The sequence below is a fragment of the Passer montanus genome, unplaced genomic scaffold, assembly GCF_014805655.1.
Source record: "Passer montanus isolate IOZ18808 unplaced genomic scaffold, ASM1480565v1 scaffold15, whole genome shotgun sequence".
Classification (NCBI taxonomy): domain Eukaryota; kingdom Metazoa; phylum Chordata; class Aves; order Passeriformes; family Passeridae; genus Passer; species Passer montanus.
In genome coordinates, this window is record NW_024362051.1 from 11,559,942 (window position 1) to 11,579,814 (window position 19,873).

Here is a 19,873-nt window from a genome sequence, read left to right on the forward strand (position 1 = left end):
TCAAATAGCCACAGGCACCTTCGTTAAGGAAGAGGATTTATCAAAATTACAAAAAGACACCACAAATATTTTTAAAAAGCCCCAGCTGGGAAAAACATCTACCAGTTCAAACCCGCCCACCCTCCCCTCATTGCCCCAGCGCAGGGAAGGGTCACGGGATGTCTGGGAGGGGGAGAGGCAGGTTGTGCCCCCAGAGCTGCCCTTGCCACCAGGCTTTTGGGGACAAGGGGACAGTCACACATCACTGCTGGGGAGCCTGGTCAAAGCACAGCACCTCCCATGGGAGGCTCCTCAGCAGCCACCTTCAGTGACTGATTTTCTTTGGCCACTTGCCTTTGGAACAAGCCCCCCACGCCCCAGAGAGGAGGTGGCAGAGGGGGGCCCTGCCAGAATCCCCCCACTCTCCCCAGCACACAGCTGCCTGTTTACAAAGCTCCCAAGAACAGGAGACACCGAGCTGAGCCCGAGGTCACAGCCCTGCCAGGCTGGCAAGGAGATGAGCCAGCTCCTAAGCTCCCACCCTCGAGGGCAGGCAGGTGTTGCCTCCCTGGGTGCAGCAGCTTCATCAGGAGTCGTTGGGGAGCCCAAAAAGCTTGACAGTGCCAGCCTCCCGGCTGCTGTCATATTTGCCATCTTTGTCATCACAGGCGAAGGCCAGCAGCGGCCTCTTCGGGTGCCAGGCCACTGTGAAGGTGGGGGACTCACACTGCACCTCCCAGAGCTTCTCTCCTGCACGGAAAAGGAGCCACGTCAGCCTGGAGAGCCTCCAGCCCCCTCTGCTGCTCACCTCCCCGAGCCAAGCACCTGCTGCTTCCCTCAGCCAAGGGGAGAGGCAGCACAAACGCTGCTCCAGCGCCTTTCAGTCACCCAGTGACAAGGCACAGACATGACAGGCATGCCTGCCACAGACTTCTGAGGCAGAGGCTCCCCCTCATGGCATTCTGCTCTGCACGGATGTTGCTCTGATTTTTTAAGATTTTCTAAGCCTTCTGATGTTTGCATTTTTGTAGCAAACTTTCTCACACACTTTCTGTAAACAACTTATTGTTTTGCATTCTTTTATGGAGAACGAGAAATTTGATGGAGTGTTGGTTTGTCCAGTGTCATTGGGTAGTTGTCACTTTCACGCTCCAATCCACTGCACCTTTGCAAATCTATAAATGTCGGAGTCAGAAAATAAACTTCCCTCTTTCCTGCCTTGAGAGCAGCAGTGTGTCTGCATCCTGTTGTCTCGTGTCCTATAGTGACACACAGGAAAGCTCTTCCTTAGCATACACATTCTCCCTGTGTCCTCCCAGCTCTACCAGCACTTCTCCATCCAATTCCCCCCTTGTTGTTCCCCAAAATAAAACCATTACCTGTCTCCACCTCGGCAATGTCAATGAAGTGATCCTCTGATGCTGAGGCCAGCATCTTCCCATCATGGCTAAAGCTCAAGGTCCGCACGGGCCAGTCCAGCCTGCAGCAAGCGAGGGGAGCAGACAGTGAGGCACTGCCACCACAGTCCCCAGAGAGGGGGAAAACCATTCTGGGACAGCTCTACCTACCTGGAGAAGCACCTCACACACACCAGCTCATCCACATCCCAGAGGCTGACCAACGCATCAGCACTGCCTGTGGCAAAATACTTCCCCATGGGATCAAACTTGATGCAGATGCAGTTGGAAGGATGGGCGTTGATGGACTGGATGGGTTTCAGCTCTGGGTAGCTGTGGAGGTGAAGGGAGAGGGCAGGGAGCAGTGAGAGAAGCACAGGGATTCCTAGAGCAGGGCAGGCATGAGGCACACCAGGACTGGAAGCAAACCCTGCCGAGGCAGGACTCTGAGTGGCCAGTGAAGGAAGCAAAGCACCAGGGACCACTTCAGGGAGCTGAGCCCAGCCCACAACTGTGGCAACCTCAGCTCCAGGCAAGCTCATTCCCACCAGAGGGCAGGGGATTGCTGGGATGTGGGGCTCAGGTTCTCCAGAAGCAGCAAAGGAACTTGCAAATGACTGCAGCCAGCCCAGCCACCCGGCCCAGCAGCAGCCACGGGCACCTGCCTGAGGATGTTGATGCAGCCATTCCCGTTGGTGAGGAAGAACATGTTGTTGTCGTTGTTCCAGGAGATCTCGTTCACCTCAAACTTGAACTGCTCCTCAGCTTTGGAGCGATGTGTCTTGGCATCAATGAAGGTGACCACATCATCCTTGTTCCCCACGGCAATGGTCTGTCCATCAGGGCTCCAGCAGATGTTGATGTTCTCACCTGAAAGGACAGAAAGTCTCACTTCCACTCCAACCATCCCCAAATGGCAAAGACTGCCAGTTCTTCAGTCTAACACAAACGCTGCACAGCAGCTATCCAGCAAAACCAAACTTGTAAGAAGTGCAGCTTGAAGACAATATGCTACAACCCATTTCAGCCAAGATGGGACCACAGCAACCACCAAACAAGGTCATGCCAAAGATCCTCTGAATCCAGTCATCTCTGAGATCCAGAAAAAGTAGAAGCCAAAAAGAAATACCTTTGAATAAAGGTAAGAAAGTGGCAGGTTGCTGTTACACAAATTTACAGTGCTACTCCCAGCCCCAACAACTCAAAACTGGACATTTCCAAGACCATGGATGGTATTTGGGTTAAGCATCACATGAATTTAAATAGTTTTTTCTGAATCCACACAAACTTTTATTTCCACCACGGCACTCTGTAAACATGCTTTTCTCCAGCCTCACAGCCCACTGACTCCAGAGACAAGTACAAAGGACATTTTAACAGCCAGCAACATATTTCAGCAGTTCTACCAGTCCTGACTCCACAGTAAATCAGCTCTCACATGATGAGTGCAACACAAACATAAAGCAGTTAGCAAAGATGTCCCAGCCAGAAATAACCACAGGAAAGGTGCGAAGCTCTGTGGGTCCCACACAGCTGAGGTCCTGCCGGGAAGGTGACCTGGAAGGCAGGGACTCACCTTTGGTGTTGACAGTGGCGATGCACTTGGTGGTGCGGACGTCCCAGATGCGGATGGTTTTGTCCCCTGACGCTGTGACAAACAGGTCGGGGTTGCTGGGGTGCCAGCACAGCTGATCCACGCTGTCCCCGTGGCCCCGGTAGTTGTTCTCCTTCACCTGCAGGGACAGGGCGGACGAGGTGAGGCTGTGCCCAGCTCCTGCCCACATCCCGCTGGGATGAGCAGGGTGCCCCAGTTCCCCCGCGGTCACAGCTGCCTCTCCCAGCCGGCCAGGATGGATCCCCGGCCAGGCACCAGCCCCGTTCCCGGCGGGCACACCCGGGAATCGCTGCCCGGGGCGATTCCGGTGCACACCGAGCACCCGCCCAGGCCCGGCACCGGCCACCGGGACCCTCCCGCTTCCCCAGCCCAGCCAGCCGTGCCCGAGGGCTCCCGGTGCCGGTCCGCACCGCCCGCCCCACGCCGGCGGGGCTCACCAGCCGGTCCTTCTCCAGCAGGAAGACGCTGGCGGTCTTGTCGAAGGAACCGGAGGCGAGGCGGCGGCCGCAGCAGCTCCAGGCCACCGAGTGCACCTTGGCGCCGTGCGCCGGGAACTCGCGGCTCCGCGTGTTGGCGCGGAACAGCTCCTGCATGGCCTGCACGTAGGGCGACAGCGCCATGGCGGGGCCGCGGCCACCGGCACCGCCGCCGCCCCGCCCCGGCACCGCGCCTGACGCCACTTCCGCCGCCCCCCGTCGCTGCCCGCCCCCGCCGTGAGTCCGCGGCTGCCGCGGGCACGGCTGCCCCGCACAAGATGGCGGCGCCGCCATGGCGGGCGGCAGCCGCGGGGCAGGGGAGGGGGTGGCCGGGTGTTCCCCGCTCCCGGCCCGGCCCGGCCGGCTCCTCAGGGACCTCCCGCCCTCTTCCCAGCCGGGCTGGGGGCGCGGCCCGTTCCGCAAGCGCGCTCCCCGCAGGGCTCCCAGCCTCCCGGCCGTATACCCTTAGAAAGAGCCCGGTGCCTGCCATAGCGTGCCGCGGGGCCCCCGCTGCTCAGCCCCGGCGGGATGCGGTGGGGCGGTTGCCGCCCCGCTCCCCGTGCCGCTCCCCCGGCGGGTGCGGGGCCGGTGCGGCCGCGGTTCCGGACGCGAGGCTCAGGTCGGACCGGGGAACGGTCGGTGCCCGGCCCCGCACCGCTGTCCCGGGTCCTGAGGCGGTTGGAGCCCTGCAGCTCCTGGGTGCCCGCTGGGCTTTGCCCTCTCCCTGGGGAAGGCAGCAGGTTTGAGTCGGGGTAGGAAAGTGGATTTAAATTCTCTGCTAAAAGTGTTCCCTGCTTTGAGGTGCTGAGCGGGATTTTTTTCTCAAGAGCAAACAGGCTCTGATCCCTCCTGGGCCTGCCAAAAGCTTGGGAAGTGCAGTGTGTGACTGCTGCTGGTGCAAGCACAGCGGCCTCCCCTGCCTGCTCCTGCTGCCCCTCGGACCCTGCATTGCAAGGTCTGGATGGGAGTCCCCAAAGTCTCAGGGCTGCTGTAGCTCCAGTTGGTGCCACAGATGAAAAGGCAGCTTTGTTTCCTGCCATTCCTGTCCTCCAGAGCAGGTGATGTGCCACAGAAAAGTTTGCAGGGTTTGGATCCTGTGCTGGTTCCTGCCAGTGCCTGGGTACAGGAGAGCTCCCTGTGCTTCCACTGCCCTCCCTGGACATGCCAGCAGGACTGGCATTTCCCTGTGGGGGGAAGGAGCTGAGCAGGCAGCCAGGTCTGCTCTGAGCCAAGGCACAAGGACATGAGCCCTGAGGGGAGCAGGGAAGAAAAGCCTGGGTTGGGCTCAGGCTCAGCTGTGCTGCCAGAAGAGGCTGATCCCAGAGCTCTGGGCCACAGAACCCCTTGGACAGGCAGAAGGGTCTTTGCCCCTCTTTTTCTAGGCTGGTGCCCTTTTCCCTCTTGGACTGGGACTACAGTGCCATCATAGCAGAGGAGGGCAGGACATTGACACTGCTGCTCTGTCCCCACAGGAGATCATTGACCTGACCTGTGAGGATGCAAGCACAGACCCAGTGCCGTCGAGCAGCCTCGCCTTCATCGACCTGACTGAGGACATGTGCAGCCTCTTCCACTCCACCCTTGGTGCTGCTCAGAACTCCAGAAATGCTGCCCCAGCAGCACACACGTCCCATCCCCAGCTCTGCCCCACTACAAAAAAAGAAATGCAGGCAGTGCCAGAGCCGAGCCCTGCACCAGCATCTCACAACGCTTCTGTGAAGCTCAGTTCCACCATGGCCACAGCAGAAGCCATGGAGAACTACAGCTGCCTTTCTCCTGTCTCTAGGCACCACAGCTGGGGCCCAGAGCAGGATTACAGCTCTGCTGCCTTGAGCAGCAGCTTGGACTCCCAGTCAGACTCAGACTGCCTGTCCCCATCTCCCCCCAGCCTGGACAGCAACAGCAGCATGAGAGCTGATGGCCCAGAGGAAGATCCTCCCCAGCCCTGCCAGGAAAGGAACCTCCCCCCAAGGCTGAGCCCTGCCCCAACCATTCCTATAACACCAGGAAGGACCCAAAGGCCTTTGCCAGAAGCAAGTGACTTCCCACCACACCAACCAATCCAGCAAGCCACCCCAGCCAGGACTGACACTGACAGCAAGGTCTTGCTGGACAAACTGCACAACTTCAGCAGGAGTGGAGTCCAGCACCTCTTCCTCCAAGGCATAGCACCCAACAGGGAAACACAGAAGGTAAACAGGGTTTGGAGCAGCCCCTGTGGCAGAGGATGGAGCAAGGGCAGCCTCTGCTCCCCTCTACCAGGCAGCTGGGGGCTCTGATTATTGCAGTTCCCTTTGCAGTGGGCCCCACATCACAGCTGGGATCCTCTGTGTCAGGGGAGCTTTCATTGTCTTGCCTTGTACACAGCAGAAACCTGGGCTCATCCCCAGCGGGAAGCTGAGCATGGTGCACACCACCATGGAGGAGAACAGCCTGGAGGGCACCTTGTATTTCCTGAACGAGTTTGTCTCCTGCCAGCACCGTCCCCCCAAAGAAATCGTCTGCCACCTGATCAAACAGATGCTGTTGGACACCCAGGAAGGGGAGATCCTGAATGACATCTACACGCTGCTGATGAAGATCCAAATGTAGGTGTTCCCCTTGTCCCAGGTGTTCCCAGGGGTCTGCCCAGCATAAGGGTTATTCTGGGCTCACCCACAGAACAGGGAGTGGTTTCCCCTATAACCCAGGATAATCCTCCTGCCAGCACAGGCACACCCACACTCTCTGAGGGTGGGTCAGGGACAGCTTGTGACACAAGGGAGCCCTTGGGGACAGAAGAGTGTGTTTGCCTTGCCCTGAAGCACAGGTCTCATTCTTCACTGCTGTGGCATGGCAGAAGTGCCTTCCCTGGGCTGCAGCAGTGGCTGGAGCAGCTCCCTCAGGCTTCCCACAGAGAGGTGCAATATTTTATGAGGCCACAGGTGTAGGAATCCTGGGCATCTCCATGGAGTATAGCCCCTGTCAGGAATTTCCAAAAACTTAATGTGTTATGGGGAGGAGAAGGGGTGAGGGCAAAGATGGAGAGGAGAAGGCAGGGAAGGCACCTGAGCAAGAGGGGCTGGGGAAGGGCTAAGAGGCTGCCCTGCCTCCAAGCAGCTGATCAGGCAGTTCAGCACAAATGGACATGGCTGTCAGCTAAGGGGCTCCCTGCCTTCAAGCAGCTATCAGGCAGTTCAGCACAAATGGACATGGCTGTCCTTGCAGGCTCCATCCAGCCAACATCGCCACGGTGGGATGGGACTGGACACTGGTGAAATTCATCATGGAGCAGCAGGTACTTGGCACCTTGTGTGTCACATGGGGCAGGGATCATCCAGCACACGCTGCCTGAGGGTGAGTGTTCCCAAGTGCTTCCTGTGGCTGTGCTCTGCTCCAGAGCTGGCCAGTCCAACAGTGAGTGCCAGCTGGGAATCCCACCTTTATCCACAGCGCTCCCTTAACCCTCTGCAGTTTTAGGCAAGTTGTCCCACTGAAGAAGGCACAGATAAACCCTCTCTGGGTCACAGCACTAGTGCAATGCCCAGCAATGCCCCTCAGGGTCTTGCCTGAGCCAGTCAGCTCCTCCTACAACTACTCCTCATTATGTACATCAGTACACTCCCAAGACAGCCAGCTTCCCCGGTGTTCCTAAGCCTGTGGCCCCACCAGACTCACATGCTCTCCATCTCCCCCAGGAGAAGCCCCCTGGTTGGCTCCTCTTCCTGCAGTACGTGGTACAGACCCTGGAGGATGACTTCCAGCACAATCTGAAGTCATATCAGCTGCAGAAGTCAATTGCCAAGAAAGTCCTTTCATGTGACTTGTGCTTCAGCAATGTCAAGTAAGGGACACCTCCTCCTTGTTCTCTGACCAGAAGCTGAGGGCAGGGACTTAGGGAACACTTGTCAATTTTCCAAGAAGCAGATTTGGGAGACAAAGGGAAGCATAGGGCCAGTTATAGGGACTAGGAAAAGATTTACAAAAGCAAACCACCACAGATAATACGAGGCCTTTCCACTCACAACAGAGTGGGCTTTTCCCAGGGATGAGGTCAGATTTGCATTGCTCAGGACAGGACTGAGAAGGAGGCAGTCCTGTAGGCAAGTGTACAAATCAAGAGAGCTCCTTTGTTGAGCTGTTCAACAGAGCTACTCCCTAACCTGTCCAAGTGGGTGGAACATACTCTTCATTGTCAGGGCCTTTCCTCCAGCTCTGAGTGGATCTAGAGGTCAGAACACAGCAAAACAAGGCACCTCCCCAATAAAATTATTGTTTCTGTTCCAGGGAAGTGGTCAATTGGTTGGTGGCAGCAGTTACAGGAGTTGGGTTCTCCCAGCCCCAGGAAGAGCTGCAAGAAGCCAGGGCTGAACACGGCTCATCTTCACCAAGGCTGGCCAGCACTCAGACAGCTTTCTTCGCCCAAAAGTAAGCTCCAGAATTCCAAACTCCCTGCTGGCATTATCGTGGACCCAAGTCAGGCAGAAGCCAGAGTCACTTTCTCACTGTCAGTTCAGGGAAGCCAGGCTGAACCAGCTTTGCTGGTTCTTCTTTGGGTTAAAGACTTGGTGAGCAAAGGACTCTCACCTGGTAGGAAACTGGCTCAGTGTCATCCTCTTGATGCAGCACAAGGCTGGAGCTTGTGGCCCACAGCTCAGGCAGCCCCATGCTGCTCCAACACTCAGGAGAGCCACCAAGGCCTCCTGAGGGTCAATCTGGGGATGAGCTTTGCTTGCAAAAGCATCATGTTCAGAAGTCACCAGGAGACACCAAACCTGGCCCGCTGCATTCCCATGCCCCTCACCGCACGAGGCTGAAGCAGGGGCCATCCCCAGGGCTTTGCTTGGCAAGCTGAGGGGCAGAGTCCCCCTGTGCTGACTGTCCCCTCTCACCCAGGACGATGCTCCTGCTCCAGCAGATGCTGGCCATGGCAGTGGAAGTGGACAGATCTCCCACCTGCAGCTCCCGTAAGATTGCAGATGACATTTTCCCGTTCATACTGAATATCCCCCTGAGGAGCCAAAGGTGAGACAAGCATTTGCAAAGGCAGCATTTGCCTGTGAACAATGGTCTTATTCCCAATTTACATCCAAGTGTGGATGCATAAAGTTCTACAGGGTATAGAAAGACAGGTCAGCCAGATGATGTGTTGATGGAAACACACCCAGGTGGTGTGTGCTGAGAACAGTCAATTCTCCCACTTGTTAAAGTTGTGACCTTAAAACTGTAAAGAGGGCCTGAAAAGCAGTACTGTGCAGCACAGCCAAGCACTGGCAAAGACATCACTGATTCCCATGGGCAACCAGGTAGTCTGAAATACAATGCAGTTCCTACAGCTTTGCCTTGACATCCTTTGTTTGCTTCTTTAAGAAGTGCAAATGTGAAGCCAAAGCACAAGGGAGTGAAGAGACCACTAAGCCCCCAAGCATTTCAAACCCATGTTTCAATGCCCAGCAAGCAGCCCTTTACATCTTTCAGCAGAACTCTGTGCACACACCAGGTATAAAGCAAGGCAAACTGACTCTAGCCAAGCTGTCACTTCGCCCAGGACAGATCTAGATCCTTCTACCCTGACCCCACGTCACCTTGCTTGGCTGGGCTCCCTGCAAGTCAGCAGGAATGAGCCATTGCCACACAGGCTGCTGGGCAGGGTGAACTGAAGCAGCTCAGTTTGCTTTAGAGACTGTACTCACTTCCAGCTGCTGCAGGTCACACCTGAGGATGAAAACATGGCCGTGGCCAAGCTGCATAACAAAGGTCTCGCACCACATCTGGTGGTCTTCCTTCCAGGGCATGGCTGGTTAGCCCCTGCAGTCACCCCACATCTGCACTAGGACAGCAGGAGCATGCTGGAACAGTTGTCTCTGGTCAGGCTGTGCTGTCTCAACCAAAGTAAATTCCTTGTGTTCCAGGGAAGCTTTATTAAACACCATGGAGAGCCAGCTCCTGCGCTGCAGACTGCTAGAGCTGTTATTCCAGCACAGCTGTGACGTGCCCACATCCTCATCCATGTCTCTGGACAAGGTCCTGTATTTCCTGAGCCACTCCTCTGTGCTGCCACAATTCCAGGTATCCAGTCCAACCTCTCCTTAGAAGTTTTCTCAGAGGAAAACAAGTCAAACAACTAAATACTGTCTCCTGTCCTAGGATGAAACAGCAACATGGCAGAGGTGGGATGAGATGCTGCAGTACTTGAGTTTGCTGCTGCTGAGTTACCATGGTGTGAAAGTGGGTAAGCAGTGCTTGTTCTGGCCCTAACAGTCCCATCAAGAGGCTGCAGTAGAACAGCCAAATTCCTCTTCCTCCTCTCATCACTACTGGACTCAAGGCCACTGAATCTTAGAAAGACAATGTGCTTCCATCCATGATAGTAACTATTCCCAGCAGTCAAAGAAGTGATGTTGCATTTAACCAGAGCACCCACCTTGTTTTGCCAAGTTTAGCCTCTGCAAAATATTCTTCTTCCTAAAGGAAGGAAGCACTTCCCAGCACTGCACAGTACTCAAGAGGGTGCTCTGTACCCCTGTTGTCTAAGCTGCTGCACAGTGGGTGGAAGAATAGGGTGCTTTAGGAAGAAAAGCAGAAGACAAAGGGATTGTAGAAGATCCCGGGCTGGAAGAGAGACACAGGAATCATTGAACTCCACTTCTGGCCCTGCACAGACAGCTCAGAATCCCCACCCTGTGCCTGAGAGAGTTGTCCACACACTCCTGGAGCTCTGGCAGCCTTGGAGCCATGGCCGTTCCCTGGGGAGCTGTTCAGTGCCCAGTCACCCTGTGGGGGAAGACTTTTTTCCTAACAGCCAAGCTAAATCTCCCTTGGCACATCTCCAGTCATTCCCTTGGGTCCTGTCACTGTCCTACAGAGCAGAGATGGGAGCTGCCCCTCCCTCCTGAGGAAGCTGTAGACCCCAGTCAGGGCTGATCTGTCTCCTCGAGGCTGAACACAGCAAGTGACCTAAGCCAGTCCTCATGTGGCTTCCCCTCTAGACCCCTCACCATCTCTGAAGCCCTCCTTTGGGCAAGCCAGGACCCTTTCAGCACTTAGTAAACTGTGTAGAGAGCACCACCCACAGCAGCCATGGAAACAGCAGCAATTCTGACCCCAGGAGAGTGGCACAGTCACAAAACACTCTGTAAAACTATTTTGCCAGAAGTCTCTTCCAACTTCAGGTGCTTTAGCTCAGGGTTAAGGCTGTCATGAATGAATGCAGAGGAATCCATCATCATATATGCAAAGTCTTACTCTCCCTGAAGTCCTAGATAATAATCACTGTTGTTGGGCTCTCTGGAGACCCCTTTGCAGCTGCCCATTTTGCCATTCACACAAAAGACAAGGATTATACAAGCCTTGCCCCTTCCCCATTCCCCGGGCTCTCTCTGCATGCCAGATGAGCTCCAGGAGGGGCCAGTTCCTTCTTCCCAAAGTCTGTGCAGAACCATCGAGGATAGCAAGAGGATCAGCCCTGTTTCCAGCACTGCCTGGGGCACACTGGGTCCATCCCAGCAGCTCAGGCTCCCTTTGGGTGTTGCCTCTCCCCAGCAGCATTTCCTCTTGCAGAGCACCTGCGAACCTCTGTCAGTGACCGGATGAAACTGATTGCTCAGAAAGCCAAGCCCAGGCTCCAGGACAGTGATGACATCAGCCAGCTGGACATTCAGCTGAAGATGAATGACTTCATCAGCAGAATGCAGAAGACCCTGGGAGAGCCTTTTCCCCCACAAATCCAGGAGAAATTGTTCATGCTGCAGGAGTTGTTCTTCATTGTCACTGCTGCCTGATGGAGACAACCACTGCAGCAAGGGGGAAAAAACTTTGTGTTCTTACTATAACCCCCCATCTCACACTGCAATCTCAGCATCATGAGGTTGGTTTATACAGTCCTGTTGAAAGATGTTTGGTTTACATTATTTCAGAATTTCCATTCAAGCCTGCCTTGTGCAGTTTTGCAAAGCACTTTTTACACTTGAAAAAATGAGTTTTTTTCATGTTTGCCAAGACACTTTTGTCTTGATACCAGCACTGCCCAAAGGAAGTCTTCTCCCCCACAAATCCAGGAGAAATTGTTCACGCTGAACGAGTTGTTCTTCACTGTCACTGCTGCCTGATGGAGACAACCACTGCAGCAAGGGGGACAAAACTTCACGTTCTCAATATGAACCTCCCCATCTCACACTGCAATCTTAGCATCATGGGGGTTGGTTTATACAGTTCTTTTGAAAGATTTTTGGTTTACATTTTTTCAGAATTTCCGTTCAAGTTTACCTCATGCAAATTTAAAAGCACTTTGTACACTTTAAAAAATAAATTCTTTTCATGTTTGCTAAGACTCTTTAGTCTTTGTGCCAGTGCTGCCCAAAGTCCAGAGCTCTGTCAGATCACACCACAAGGCCATGCTTTAACCCCAGCCTTCCCAATCTGAGATTCACCTGTGTAATCAGAACCACAGCACAGCCTGTACCCCAGTACCTGAATGTGTTCCATGACTTTGAGCTCAGCTTCCCTGTGCTCCTGGAGTGTAACACCAGCATTCAGAGCTCAGACTTCCCAGCCCAGGTGAATCACCCTCCATCAGCAGAACTTTAAAGGGCAGCTAAAAACACTACAACAGCACCAAGCCACAACTTTCCAGAGGGGAACTGGGCATCTCTAGGAAAACACCAGCCTAGTTCCCACACCACCACAGTACAGGTGGAAACAGCACACAAGCAATAACAGACAAAATCTCAGGAACATGAATTTGGATTGCTCAAGAAAACACAAAGATGTCATGTTTAGTTTCATCTGCACAAGCCCTAAGACAGAAGTGAGCCTGGCTGTAAACCCAGTCTCCCTGTGAAAGGGGAGTTTGTGGACAAGTATTTCAGCCTAGTGAGGTGCTGCCAAAGCCTTATCCACCAGAACCTTGACCCCACACTCACTGGACAGCCCCAAATTTCTCCCACAGATGCTCTGCCAGCACCAACACACACTGTGGACCTTCATTCCACAAGGATTTTATTATCCTGTAATAAACAGAACAAACATACACATTAGGAAACATGAATACAGTCAACAAATAAATTAATGTCAAATGAGAGCCTGATTGCCAAGGTGCAAATGAGTGGTGACAGAACTGCTGGTTTGGGTGGGGGACTTTCACACAACACATCACTGGCAGTGCTGCTGAAGCTTGAGAGAAAGCAGTGCTACAAAATGTGCTCCTCCAAAGGGGCCAGCAGCCAGCCAAAGGAGCCAACCCTGTCTCAGCCTCCAGGGAGAGTATTTGGTTTAAGTGAGAAACCCTGGAGCTCAACAGTTACCACCTGTTAAGTAACTTCTCTACAATGTCCTGGCAGCAGAGAAGCTTCCACTTCCAGATGCAAGGCTGCTCTGGCTGAGGGACTGTGCAACACCACTGTGAGATCAAGAGCAGACCTGAGGAGACCCATTTGCCACAGCACAGTGAGGATTCCAGAGCAATGCTGCCCATCATGCTTCAGGGATTAGATGGCAGGCAGGAGTTCCTTCCACTTTTCCTGAAAGCTGGTGTTAGCTGTTTCCAGGAACTGGTTCAGACTAGGTCACGGATCACATCCAGCTGTACCTCAGCAGGAAGGAATGTTCAGTCTGCCCTCAGTCCTCCCCCAGCCCCGCAGAACACACTTAATGCTGATAAACCAAAACACCCTGTCTGAGAAGTGTTTCTGGTGTCTAATACATTCTACACAATTCTAGTGAAAAAAACCAAACCAACAAAAACAAACCAAGCAGCATCCAGAGTGCCAGAACACGTGCAAATCTGCTGTCTAGAACACAGAACAGTGCTGTTTTGCAGAATGAAGAGAGGATTACTTGGTTCAAATCACACCAGCTTTGATTACTTCCACCTTCTTAGAGGAATATGAAGAGTTGGAAGAAAAGGAATTCTTCCTCATTACTTCAAAGTTCCATTAGATTCTGCTCCCTGCCTTTCCAATGAGAACATCTTAGAATGGTCCCTTTTCCTTTTAAAAAACATTCCAAGAAAAAAGACATGGTCACACTGGATAGTGAGGGAGTGCCACATTTATACTGACCTACCACATAGCCCGTCTTCCTTCTGGCAGCTAATGGTCCAGTTTTCAGTCCTTGCTTGTTCACAGCATTTTCTGCTTGATCTCTTGACAGAACCAGTCCTCCTGTGGGTCCTTCAGCACTGAGCAGGACAAGACAATCAGATTCCAGGCATACAAGCCAGGTGCTCACACACCACATGGAATCCTGTCCAAAAAAATACATGGCTCAGGATTTCACTGTGGTGGGGTGTACTGGGAGGTACATCCAGAGCAGCCTGGCAGCCCAAACCAGTGCAGTAGACAGGATGGTTTACATTGGTATAGGACTGGTGTAGGAGTTTTTCCAAGACTGGCTTTAGCAGGACAATCAGGACTGTTTCTTTTTCCGAGATGAAGAGCTGGAAAAGGAGACTTTCCTAAATTACTGCAGCACACAGGACAGGGAAGCAGAGCCTAAGACACCCTGTAGCCTGCTAAAGACACTGGAAGCTTTCCTCTAGAACCCAGTGGGAGTGAGCACGTTCAGATCCCGAGGTTTGATATTGTGGGAACGTGGAGATTGTTTCCTCCCATCTGTGCCTGGAATGTCCATTTTGGGTGGCTTGAAGGTGACTGGATCCTCTGTCATCCTTGTAGCCTGAGCACGCATCAGCTCCATTGGGGATGGCTTCTGGGCACCCTTATAGGACTGAATGGTAAATCCTCCTGATGAAAAAAAAAATCACAGTAAAAACCAGGAAAACCAGTCAAATCCATTTCCTACTGCTGCCAGGAGTGAGCATGTCACTGACACCCAGCACCACAGACCTATGTAGATTCCAGCAGCTTTATACCATCTGAAGCCCATTCCACATCAGGGGTGGGCACTTCCAGTCCTGGTTGCATCACGTATCAGAGAAGGAGTAAAAAGCTGTCACCTTCACACCCTGCCCCTCTCACTACAAGTTATTTCAGCCTCCAGATCCTTGGCACAGGTTTCACCCAACTGCTCTATATTTAGGCACAGAAATTATATGACTAACACACATTCCCAAGGTGGTCCTGGAGAGTAACAAGGCAAGCAGGATAAGACTACAGAAAGATCCAGCAAGTCTGTTGTGTGACAGTTCCCCCTTGCTCTTGGCAAGGCAGATTTTCAAGGACATACCTGCATCACTGGCTGATTTCTGGACAGCTCTGGGTCCAAAAAAGCTCCACCTTTCAGATGGCAATCTGTCCCCAGCACCTTCCATAGCGAAGTCTGAGCCAGTGATGGAAGTAGAGGATCCCTGACTAAACCAACCCCTAAGGAAAAAAAAAAATCATTGAGATGTTTAAAACGTGAGAATAAATACTTCAAGTGACCCCACTATGCCAGGAAACTTTCATATAGTCAGAAGGGGCAATTTAAGAAATCTTAATAGGTTTGTAACCACCCAGGAAAAGCTATGCATGCTCAAGCTCCACAGGATTCCAACACTTGGATCTACCCAACACAAATCCTCACCAGGCTCTAAATTTCACCCTCACAGGATAAGAAGGTTATTTGTAGCAGCTCCCACCCCAGCAGCCTGTAGGAAACCAAAGGAGGCACAGTACCTGTTTCTATGCCTGGGGGAGGAGTGGGGGGTGCTGCTTGGAGTGGACTGAGCAGAAGAATTCTGTTTGTCATCTTTTGTGGTCTCCCCATTCTGCATTTTTAGGTTCTGTCAGGAGAGGCAAGAGAAACAGAAGCAGCACAGCTTAAATACTGGACATAAGGAACAACACCCAGGTTTTTTACCAAAATCAGACAACTGTTTCTATCACAGGTGGTAAAGAATAAGTGTCACCATGCCTAAAGTTGTATACAGTATTACAGTACCTGAGTACATCCCCTTAAGTTTCTCTCCACATCAAATGTTAGCATTTTTAAAGTTCATTTTAGGCTACAGAAAGGAACACCAGCACTCATAGGGAGGCTGTGGATGCAGCAGAACTCACTTCAGCTACATGGTAACTGGTCTAAATTGTCTCCAGCCTTTATCAGAGCAACAAAGCTTTCAGTCCCACCAGTTCTCTAATGAGGGTGAGACCAGCTCTCACAGAAGGTACAAGATCAGGAATACCAGACCCTGTGAAGCAATTAGTGCACACCAGGATGGAAAGACTGCTCTGGAACAGAGATTAACCTGGGCACAAAATAAACAGGAACTGGGTGTATGCAAACCATGTTATTACAAGCTGGACAGTACAAACTGAACTTTGAAGAAGTCGTTTGAAGGGCAGTTACAGTTCAAACACAAAATACACAGGGTACCTTGTAATGTTTCCTGTGGCTATTCAGGCCACACTAATGCAATTCATCGACGCAGTTACTGAAACTTTGGCCTCGTGGGAGGACACTGAAGAGTTGACTATTAAACTCCAGCCACAAAATTTTTTTAAGAGCTCAGCAGCCCACAACAACATGTTCATTCAGGACTTTCGTTTTCAGTAAGACACATCTGGTAACTTCCACAACGGAAATGTACAGTTTAGAAGTTCTCTCTGGACACATAGTTGCAGAATTCAACTGCAGGGCACCATTCAGAAGTACAGCAAGAAATTAGATTGTGTAGGGTTGACCCACTTGGAAAGACAACTGGCATGGTTTATGACAGTGAAATGTGACAGAGAAAAAAAAAAAAAAAGCTGCTTCAAAATTACAAAGGCTAATGTTACTTTAAAATACAACTGGGTAAACTTTACTACACAATGAGCTCAAAGCCTTCAGAGGAAGCAGCTTAAGGAAAGTTCTGGTAACATGCTCCAAAAGTTATGTCACCAGGTAAATGTTAAACCAGACCCATCCTACATAGAGAAACCCAGTGGAAAACAAGCCTTACATGGACTGCCTCAGCCACTCGGTGGTACTTGGTCTCCTCGGTGGTGAGGCCTTTGTGGGGTGTGTAGCCAGCTTCCCTCAGCCCTGCCTGCTGCTCAAAGCGCTGGATGCTCTCCTGAGTCTGCTCTGGAACACAAAGAGCACAAATTCACACAAAATGCCACCACAAGCACCTCTAGCAACTGAATGCAAACCCTTTCTCTCATCGTTCACACACTGTAACAAGCTGAGGCAGAAAGGTGTATCTGGTGAGATATTCTGACTCGACAACCACCTTGAGACACAGGGCTAAGTGAGATGAGCAGTGAATTGTCCCAAATCACCGGACATACCACAAATGCAACACCTCTAATTAATCCCATCTCACCCCAGACTCTGCATCACTCCTACTCACAACTTCATAAATCTAGGAGAACCCAATAAATTGGACACTTTAAGTGGCCCACTGCATTCAAGGGAGCCTTGCAGGTCACGTTTTAAAGACTCCCAGTGATTTTTAGATCAGGTGAAATAAACTATTTCAGCCAGATACAGAGCCAGCGTCTAATACCCTGATATCAATTTCAGTTCTGAAAAACATAAGCACTTCCTCCAAACCCCAGCATAAGATGTTCATTCCCTGGTGGAACAGGAGAAAAGTCAAAAGGAATCAGAGCACAAAAATATTAGTGGAAAAGCCCATTGTCTTCTTTAAAACAGGTAACACTTCCCTAATCTTAAAGTTATTTTCAGATCCCTGTTTTTTGTAGCTGCTGACAGAAGAGGCAGCATGGACAGATCAACACAGGAATAATTCCTCTTATTGCAAAAGGGCACATGTCCTCTGCAAACATAACTGACCCAATTTTATTGTAAAGCATCATGATTTATGTTTGTAAGTGTTGCAATTAGCAAGGCAGCCTCTGCTATTAACAACATCAATGCCAGCAAGTGCTCCATTAACACAGCGTGTCACTCCCCTCACCACTTGGGTTAATGCAGAGCTCTGCCTGTCACTCAGAAATAACAAGTTAATAATCAAACAGAGCAGCAGCAGCCTCTGCACTCCAGCAACACGGACTGCAGTGTCCTGCCAGCAAACAACAAACTCTGCACTCCTACCCCACCCCTGGAAACACACAAGCACCACGTGTGGCCTATTCCCCAGCTCCTTGCTTCCTTCTAGAAACATCCCCTGAAAAAAACAAACCCACACAGCCCCAGAGCAGAGCCAGTCTGAACCCAGGAGCCCTCCAGGAATTCCCTGAGGCATCACCAAGCTGGAGCATCCTCAGTGCCCACCCACACACGAGTGTGAGCTCTTACTTGTGATGAGGGAGTTCATGATGATGTGAGTGGCCTTGGCCTTCACCACAGGCACCTTGTTCACACTTTCAGTGGACGATGAAGGAGTCATGACAGGCTTCACGTTGGCATCCCCTTCCTCATCCTGTGGGGAAGCAGCAGGGGACAGCTTGAGATGGGGAAGTATCCCAGCACCTGGCAAGGACACATCTCTAACTACACCAGTGAGACAAGGCCGTGCTGCTCTGCAGCCAGCCCCCATCCCATGGGAGCAATCCTGACACTGAGCACAGGGCAGCAGGAATGGTCAGAACCTCACACTCACAGCAATCAACAAGTGACTTGTTCAACTTCTGAACACCTACCAGGCTCAGAGCAAACAAGTTGTTGGTGCAAGTACAAAAAGGTCAACAGGCAAGAAACCAGAACATCTGTTCTTCTAAATGCAAACTGGACTTCAAGGTCAACTGGGCAAAAGCACCAAGAGCGCCCAAGGCAGTTAAAGCACCAGCTACAATCAACAAGTGACTTACATCCAAATTCTGAACACCAGGCTCAGAGCAAACAAGTTGTTGGTCCAAGTACAAAAAGGTCAACAGGCAAGAAACCAGAACATCTGTTCTTCTAAATGCAAACTGGACTTCAAGGTCAACTGGGCAAAAGCACCAAGAGCGCCCAAGGCAGTTAAAGCACCAGCTGTCCACAGAGCACAGCCTGGAGTGAACAACTTGTTTTCCCACCTCATTCCTCACATGTTTCTTGCTCAGTGTGGCTGGTGGTCACAGTTCGACCACTAGACCCCAGCAAAGAAACAGAAAAGAAATGCTAGGAAACAAAGCATCCTGTGAAACACTGACTTCCTCCTCCCAACACAGGAGTTCCCTACTGGAGAGTTTACTTTTTGTACCAAACCACAACTTTTGGTTGTCTCCCACAAGAGGTTTAAAAACCAAGGAGGTATAAAGCAGAAGTTCAGCTCAAATGGATACAGAATTAAGTTCTTGCATTCAACAACATTTAGCTTAATTTCAAACTTAGAAAACAGCCTCTAAATTTAAAAGGGCTGGTCCTGCATTCAAAACACAGAATCCCAGAATGGTTTGGGCTGGAAGTAATCTTAAATATCATCCAGTTCCAACCCCCTGCCACAGTGGGGGGACACTTTCCACTGGAGCAGCTTGTTCAGAGCTCCCACCAACCTGGCCCTGAACACTTCAAGGGATGGGGCAGCCACAGCTTCCCTGTACAAACTCTGCCAGCGCCTCACCACCCTTACTGTAAAGGATTTACACCCAACCCAAACCAGCCTTATCCTCTAGTTTAATCACACCTGGTTGCTGCGGTTTTTAACCACAAACACGGAGGAGACGCTCAGCACACGCTTGTGCCACCCACACCTCCATGTGCCCAGAGCAAAGCCAGGCAGCAGTGCCGGGCTCTGTCCCCAGCCCCTGCCGAGGCTCCAGCAGGGCGGGCAGGGGCAGAGCCAGCCAGGAGGGCTGTAAGGACGGGGCATGCCAGAGCTGCAGGACACCCAGGGACAAGCCGGGCCGTACCTTCGACAGCTCCTGGTACTTGCGCTCGGGGATGACCGGCTGCTTCCAGAGCACGCTGGCGCACAGGTCGGCGGGCGGCGGCGTCATGGGCGCCGTGTCCTCCAGGGCATCGTCGTAGCTGAAGGCGCGGCGCGGAACGCCGAGGGGCAACGACATCCTGCCCGAGCGGGCCCCGCCGCCCGGCTCCAGCGCTGCGGAGAGAGCGCAGCGCTCAGCGCCCGCCGCCCCAGCCCCGACCCGGGCCGGCGGGGAGCGCGCGGGGAACCTTACCGGGAGCGTCGGGCTTGCCAGAGCTCATGGCGGGCTCAGCGGGGCTCGGCGAGGGGGAGCGGCGCTGCCGGGCCCGGAGCGGCCATGGCGGAGCCGCCGCGAGCCGCCTCAGCCGGGGGCTGCCTGCGCCGCCGGCCGTGCTCTTATAGGGGCGCGGTCTCGCGAGATGCGGCCGTGCCGCGCGGGGCACGCTGGGAGGTGTAGTTCCGGTGGGATTTACCGGAGGCGGCCCCGGTGGTGGGGCGGGAGCCGGGTCCTGCCCGTGTCCCGTCCTTCTGCAAACAGGAGGCTGCTGAGTCAGCCCACAGGGCGCTAGGTCCTGGAAAAGCAATCCTGGAAGCTGGCGAGCCCATCAGGAACAGGAGTACGTGGCACAGCCTCACTGTGACAGCTTTTCTACAGCTGCTGCTTTGCCAATGAAAGGGTGACCTGCCT

At 52.6% G+C, this 19,873-nt stretch overlaps 3 protein-coding genes across 6 annotated transcripts; 1 reads left to right on the forward strand and 2 right to left on the reverse strand.

The window, feature by feature from the left end:
- Nucleotides 1-23: 23 nt before the first annotated feature.
- Nucleotides 24-3,668, reverse strand: THOC3 (THO complex 3). Its single transcript, XM_039701829.1, has 6 exons — nucleotides 3,429-3,668; nucleotides 2,953-3,109; nucleotides 2,042-2,246; nucleotides 1,548-1,709; nucleotides 1,359-1,459; nucleotides 24-729 (listed from the first exon to the last, which is right to left on the reverse strand). The coding sequence occupies exons 1-6, from the start codon at nucleotides 3,609-3,611 to the stop codon at nucleotides 566-568; spliced, it is 972 nt and encodes a 323-aa protein (XP_039557763.1). The 5' UTR covers nucleotides 3,612-3,668; the 3' UTR covers nucleotides 24-565.
- A 24-nt stretch (nucleotides 3,669-3,692) lies between these two features.
- Nucleotides 3,693-13,653, forward strand: SIMC1 (SUMO interacting motifs containing 1). Of its 3 annotated transcripts, none has more exons than XM_039701818.1 (10): nucleotides 3,693-3,704; nucleotides 4,940-5,659; nucleotides 5,835-6,055; nucleotides 6,675-6,744; nucleotides 7,145-7,290; nucleotides 7,734-7,874; nucleotides 8,343-8,471; nucleotides 9,359-9,515; nucleotides 9,594-9,678; nucleotides 11,007-13,653. In XM_039701818.1, the coding sequence occupies exons 2-10, from the start codon at nucleotides 5,024-5,026 to the stop codon at nucleotides 11,225-11,227; spliced, it is 1,806 nt and encodes a 601-aa protein (XP_039557752.1). In that variant the 5' UTR covers nucleotides 3,693-3,704; nucleotides 4,940-5,023; the 3' UTR covers nucleotides 11,228-13,653. The 3 variants fall into 3 exon arrangements, with proteins under 3 accessions (XP_039557752.1, XP_039557750.1, XP_039557751.1); XM_039701816.1 differs by lacking the exon at nucleotides 3,693-3,704 and adding an exon at nucleotides 3,715-4,207; XM_039701817.1 differs by lacking the exon at nucleotides 3,693-3,704 and adding an exon at nucleotides 3,715-4,207 and having other exon boundaries at nucleotides 5,838-6,055.
- Nucleotides 12,427-19,595, reverse strand: KIAA1191 (KIAA1191 ortholog). Of its 2 annotated transcripts, none has more exons than XM_039701831.1 (7): nucleotides 19,439-19,595; nucleotides 19,169-19,359; nucleotides 17,634-17,757; nucleotides 16,330-16,454; nucleotides 15,062-15,168; nucleotides 14,631-14,767; nucleotides 12,427-14,188 (listed from the first exon to the last, which is right to left on the reverse strand). In XM_039701831.1, the coding sequence occupies exons 1-7, from the start codon at nucleotides 19,464-19,466 to the stop codon at nucleotides 13,980-13,982; spliced, it is 921 nt and encodes a 306-aa protein (XP_039557765.1). In that variant the 5' UTR covers nucleotides 19,467-19,595; the 3' UTR covers nucleotides 12,427-13,979. The 2 variants fall into 2 exon arrangements, 1 of the variants encoding a protein (XP_039557765.1); XR_005626723.1 differs by lacking the exon at nucleotides 12,427-14,188 and adding an exon at nucleotides 15,762-16,016 and having other exon boundaries at nucleotides 14,742-14,767.
- Nucleotides 19,596-19,873: the final 278 nt, after the last annotated feature.

Coding starts and splice junctions, on each gene's coding strand:
- SIMC1 (XM_039701816.1), top strand. CDS start 3,746: ATGGCGGCGCCGCCATGGCGGGCGGCAGCCGCGGGGCAGGGGAGGGGG. Junction 6,056..6,674: donor CTGCTGATGAAGATCCAAAT/GTAGGTGTTCCC, acceptor CTGTCCTTGCAG/GCTCCATCCAGCCAACATCG. Junction 9,516..9,593: donor CTGTGCTGCCACAATTCCAG/GTATCCAGTCCA, acceptor CTCCTGTCCTAG/GATGAAACAGCAACATGGCA.
- THOC3 (XM_039701829.1), bottom strand. CDS start 3,611: ATGGCGCTGTCGCCCTACGTGCAGGCCATGCAGGAGCTGTTCCGCGCC. Junction 3,110..3,428: donor TGCTGGAGAAGGACCGGCTG/GTGAGCCCCGCC, acceptor CTGTCCCTGCAG/GTGAAGGAGAACAACTACCG. Junction 1,710..2,041: donor GGCTGCATCAACATCCTCAG/GCAGGTGCCCGT, acceptor TCACCTCCACAG/CTACCCAGAGCTGAAACCCA.
- KIAA1191 (XM_039701831.1), bottom strand. CDS start 19,466: ATGAGCTCTGGCAAGCCCGACGCTCCCG. Junction 17,758..19,168: donor AGTACCAGGAGCTGTCGAAG/GTACGGCCCGGC, acceptor GCTTCCCCACAG/GATGAGGAAGGGGATGCCAA. Junction 14,768..15,061: donor TCCCCCAGGCATAGAAACAG/GTACTGTGCCTC, acceptor TTTTTTCCTTAG/GGGTTGGTTTAGTCAGGGAT.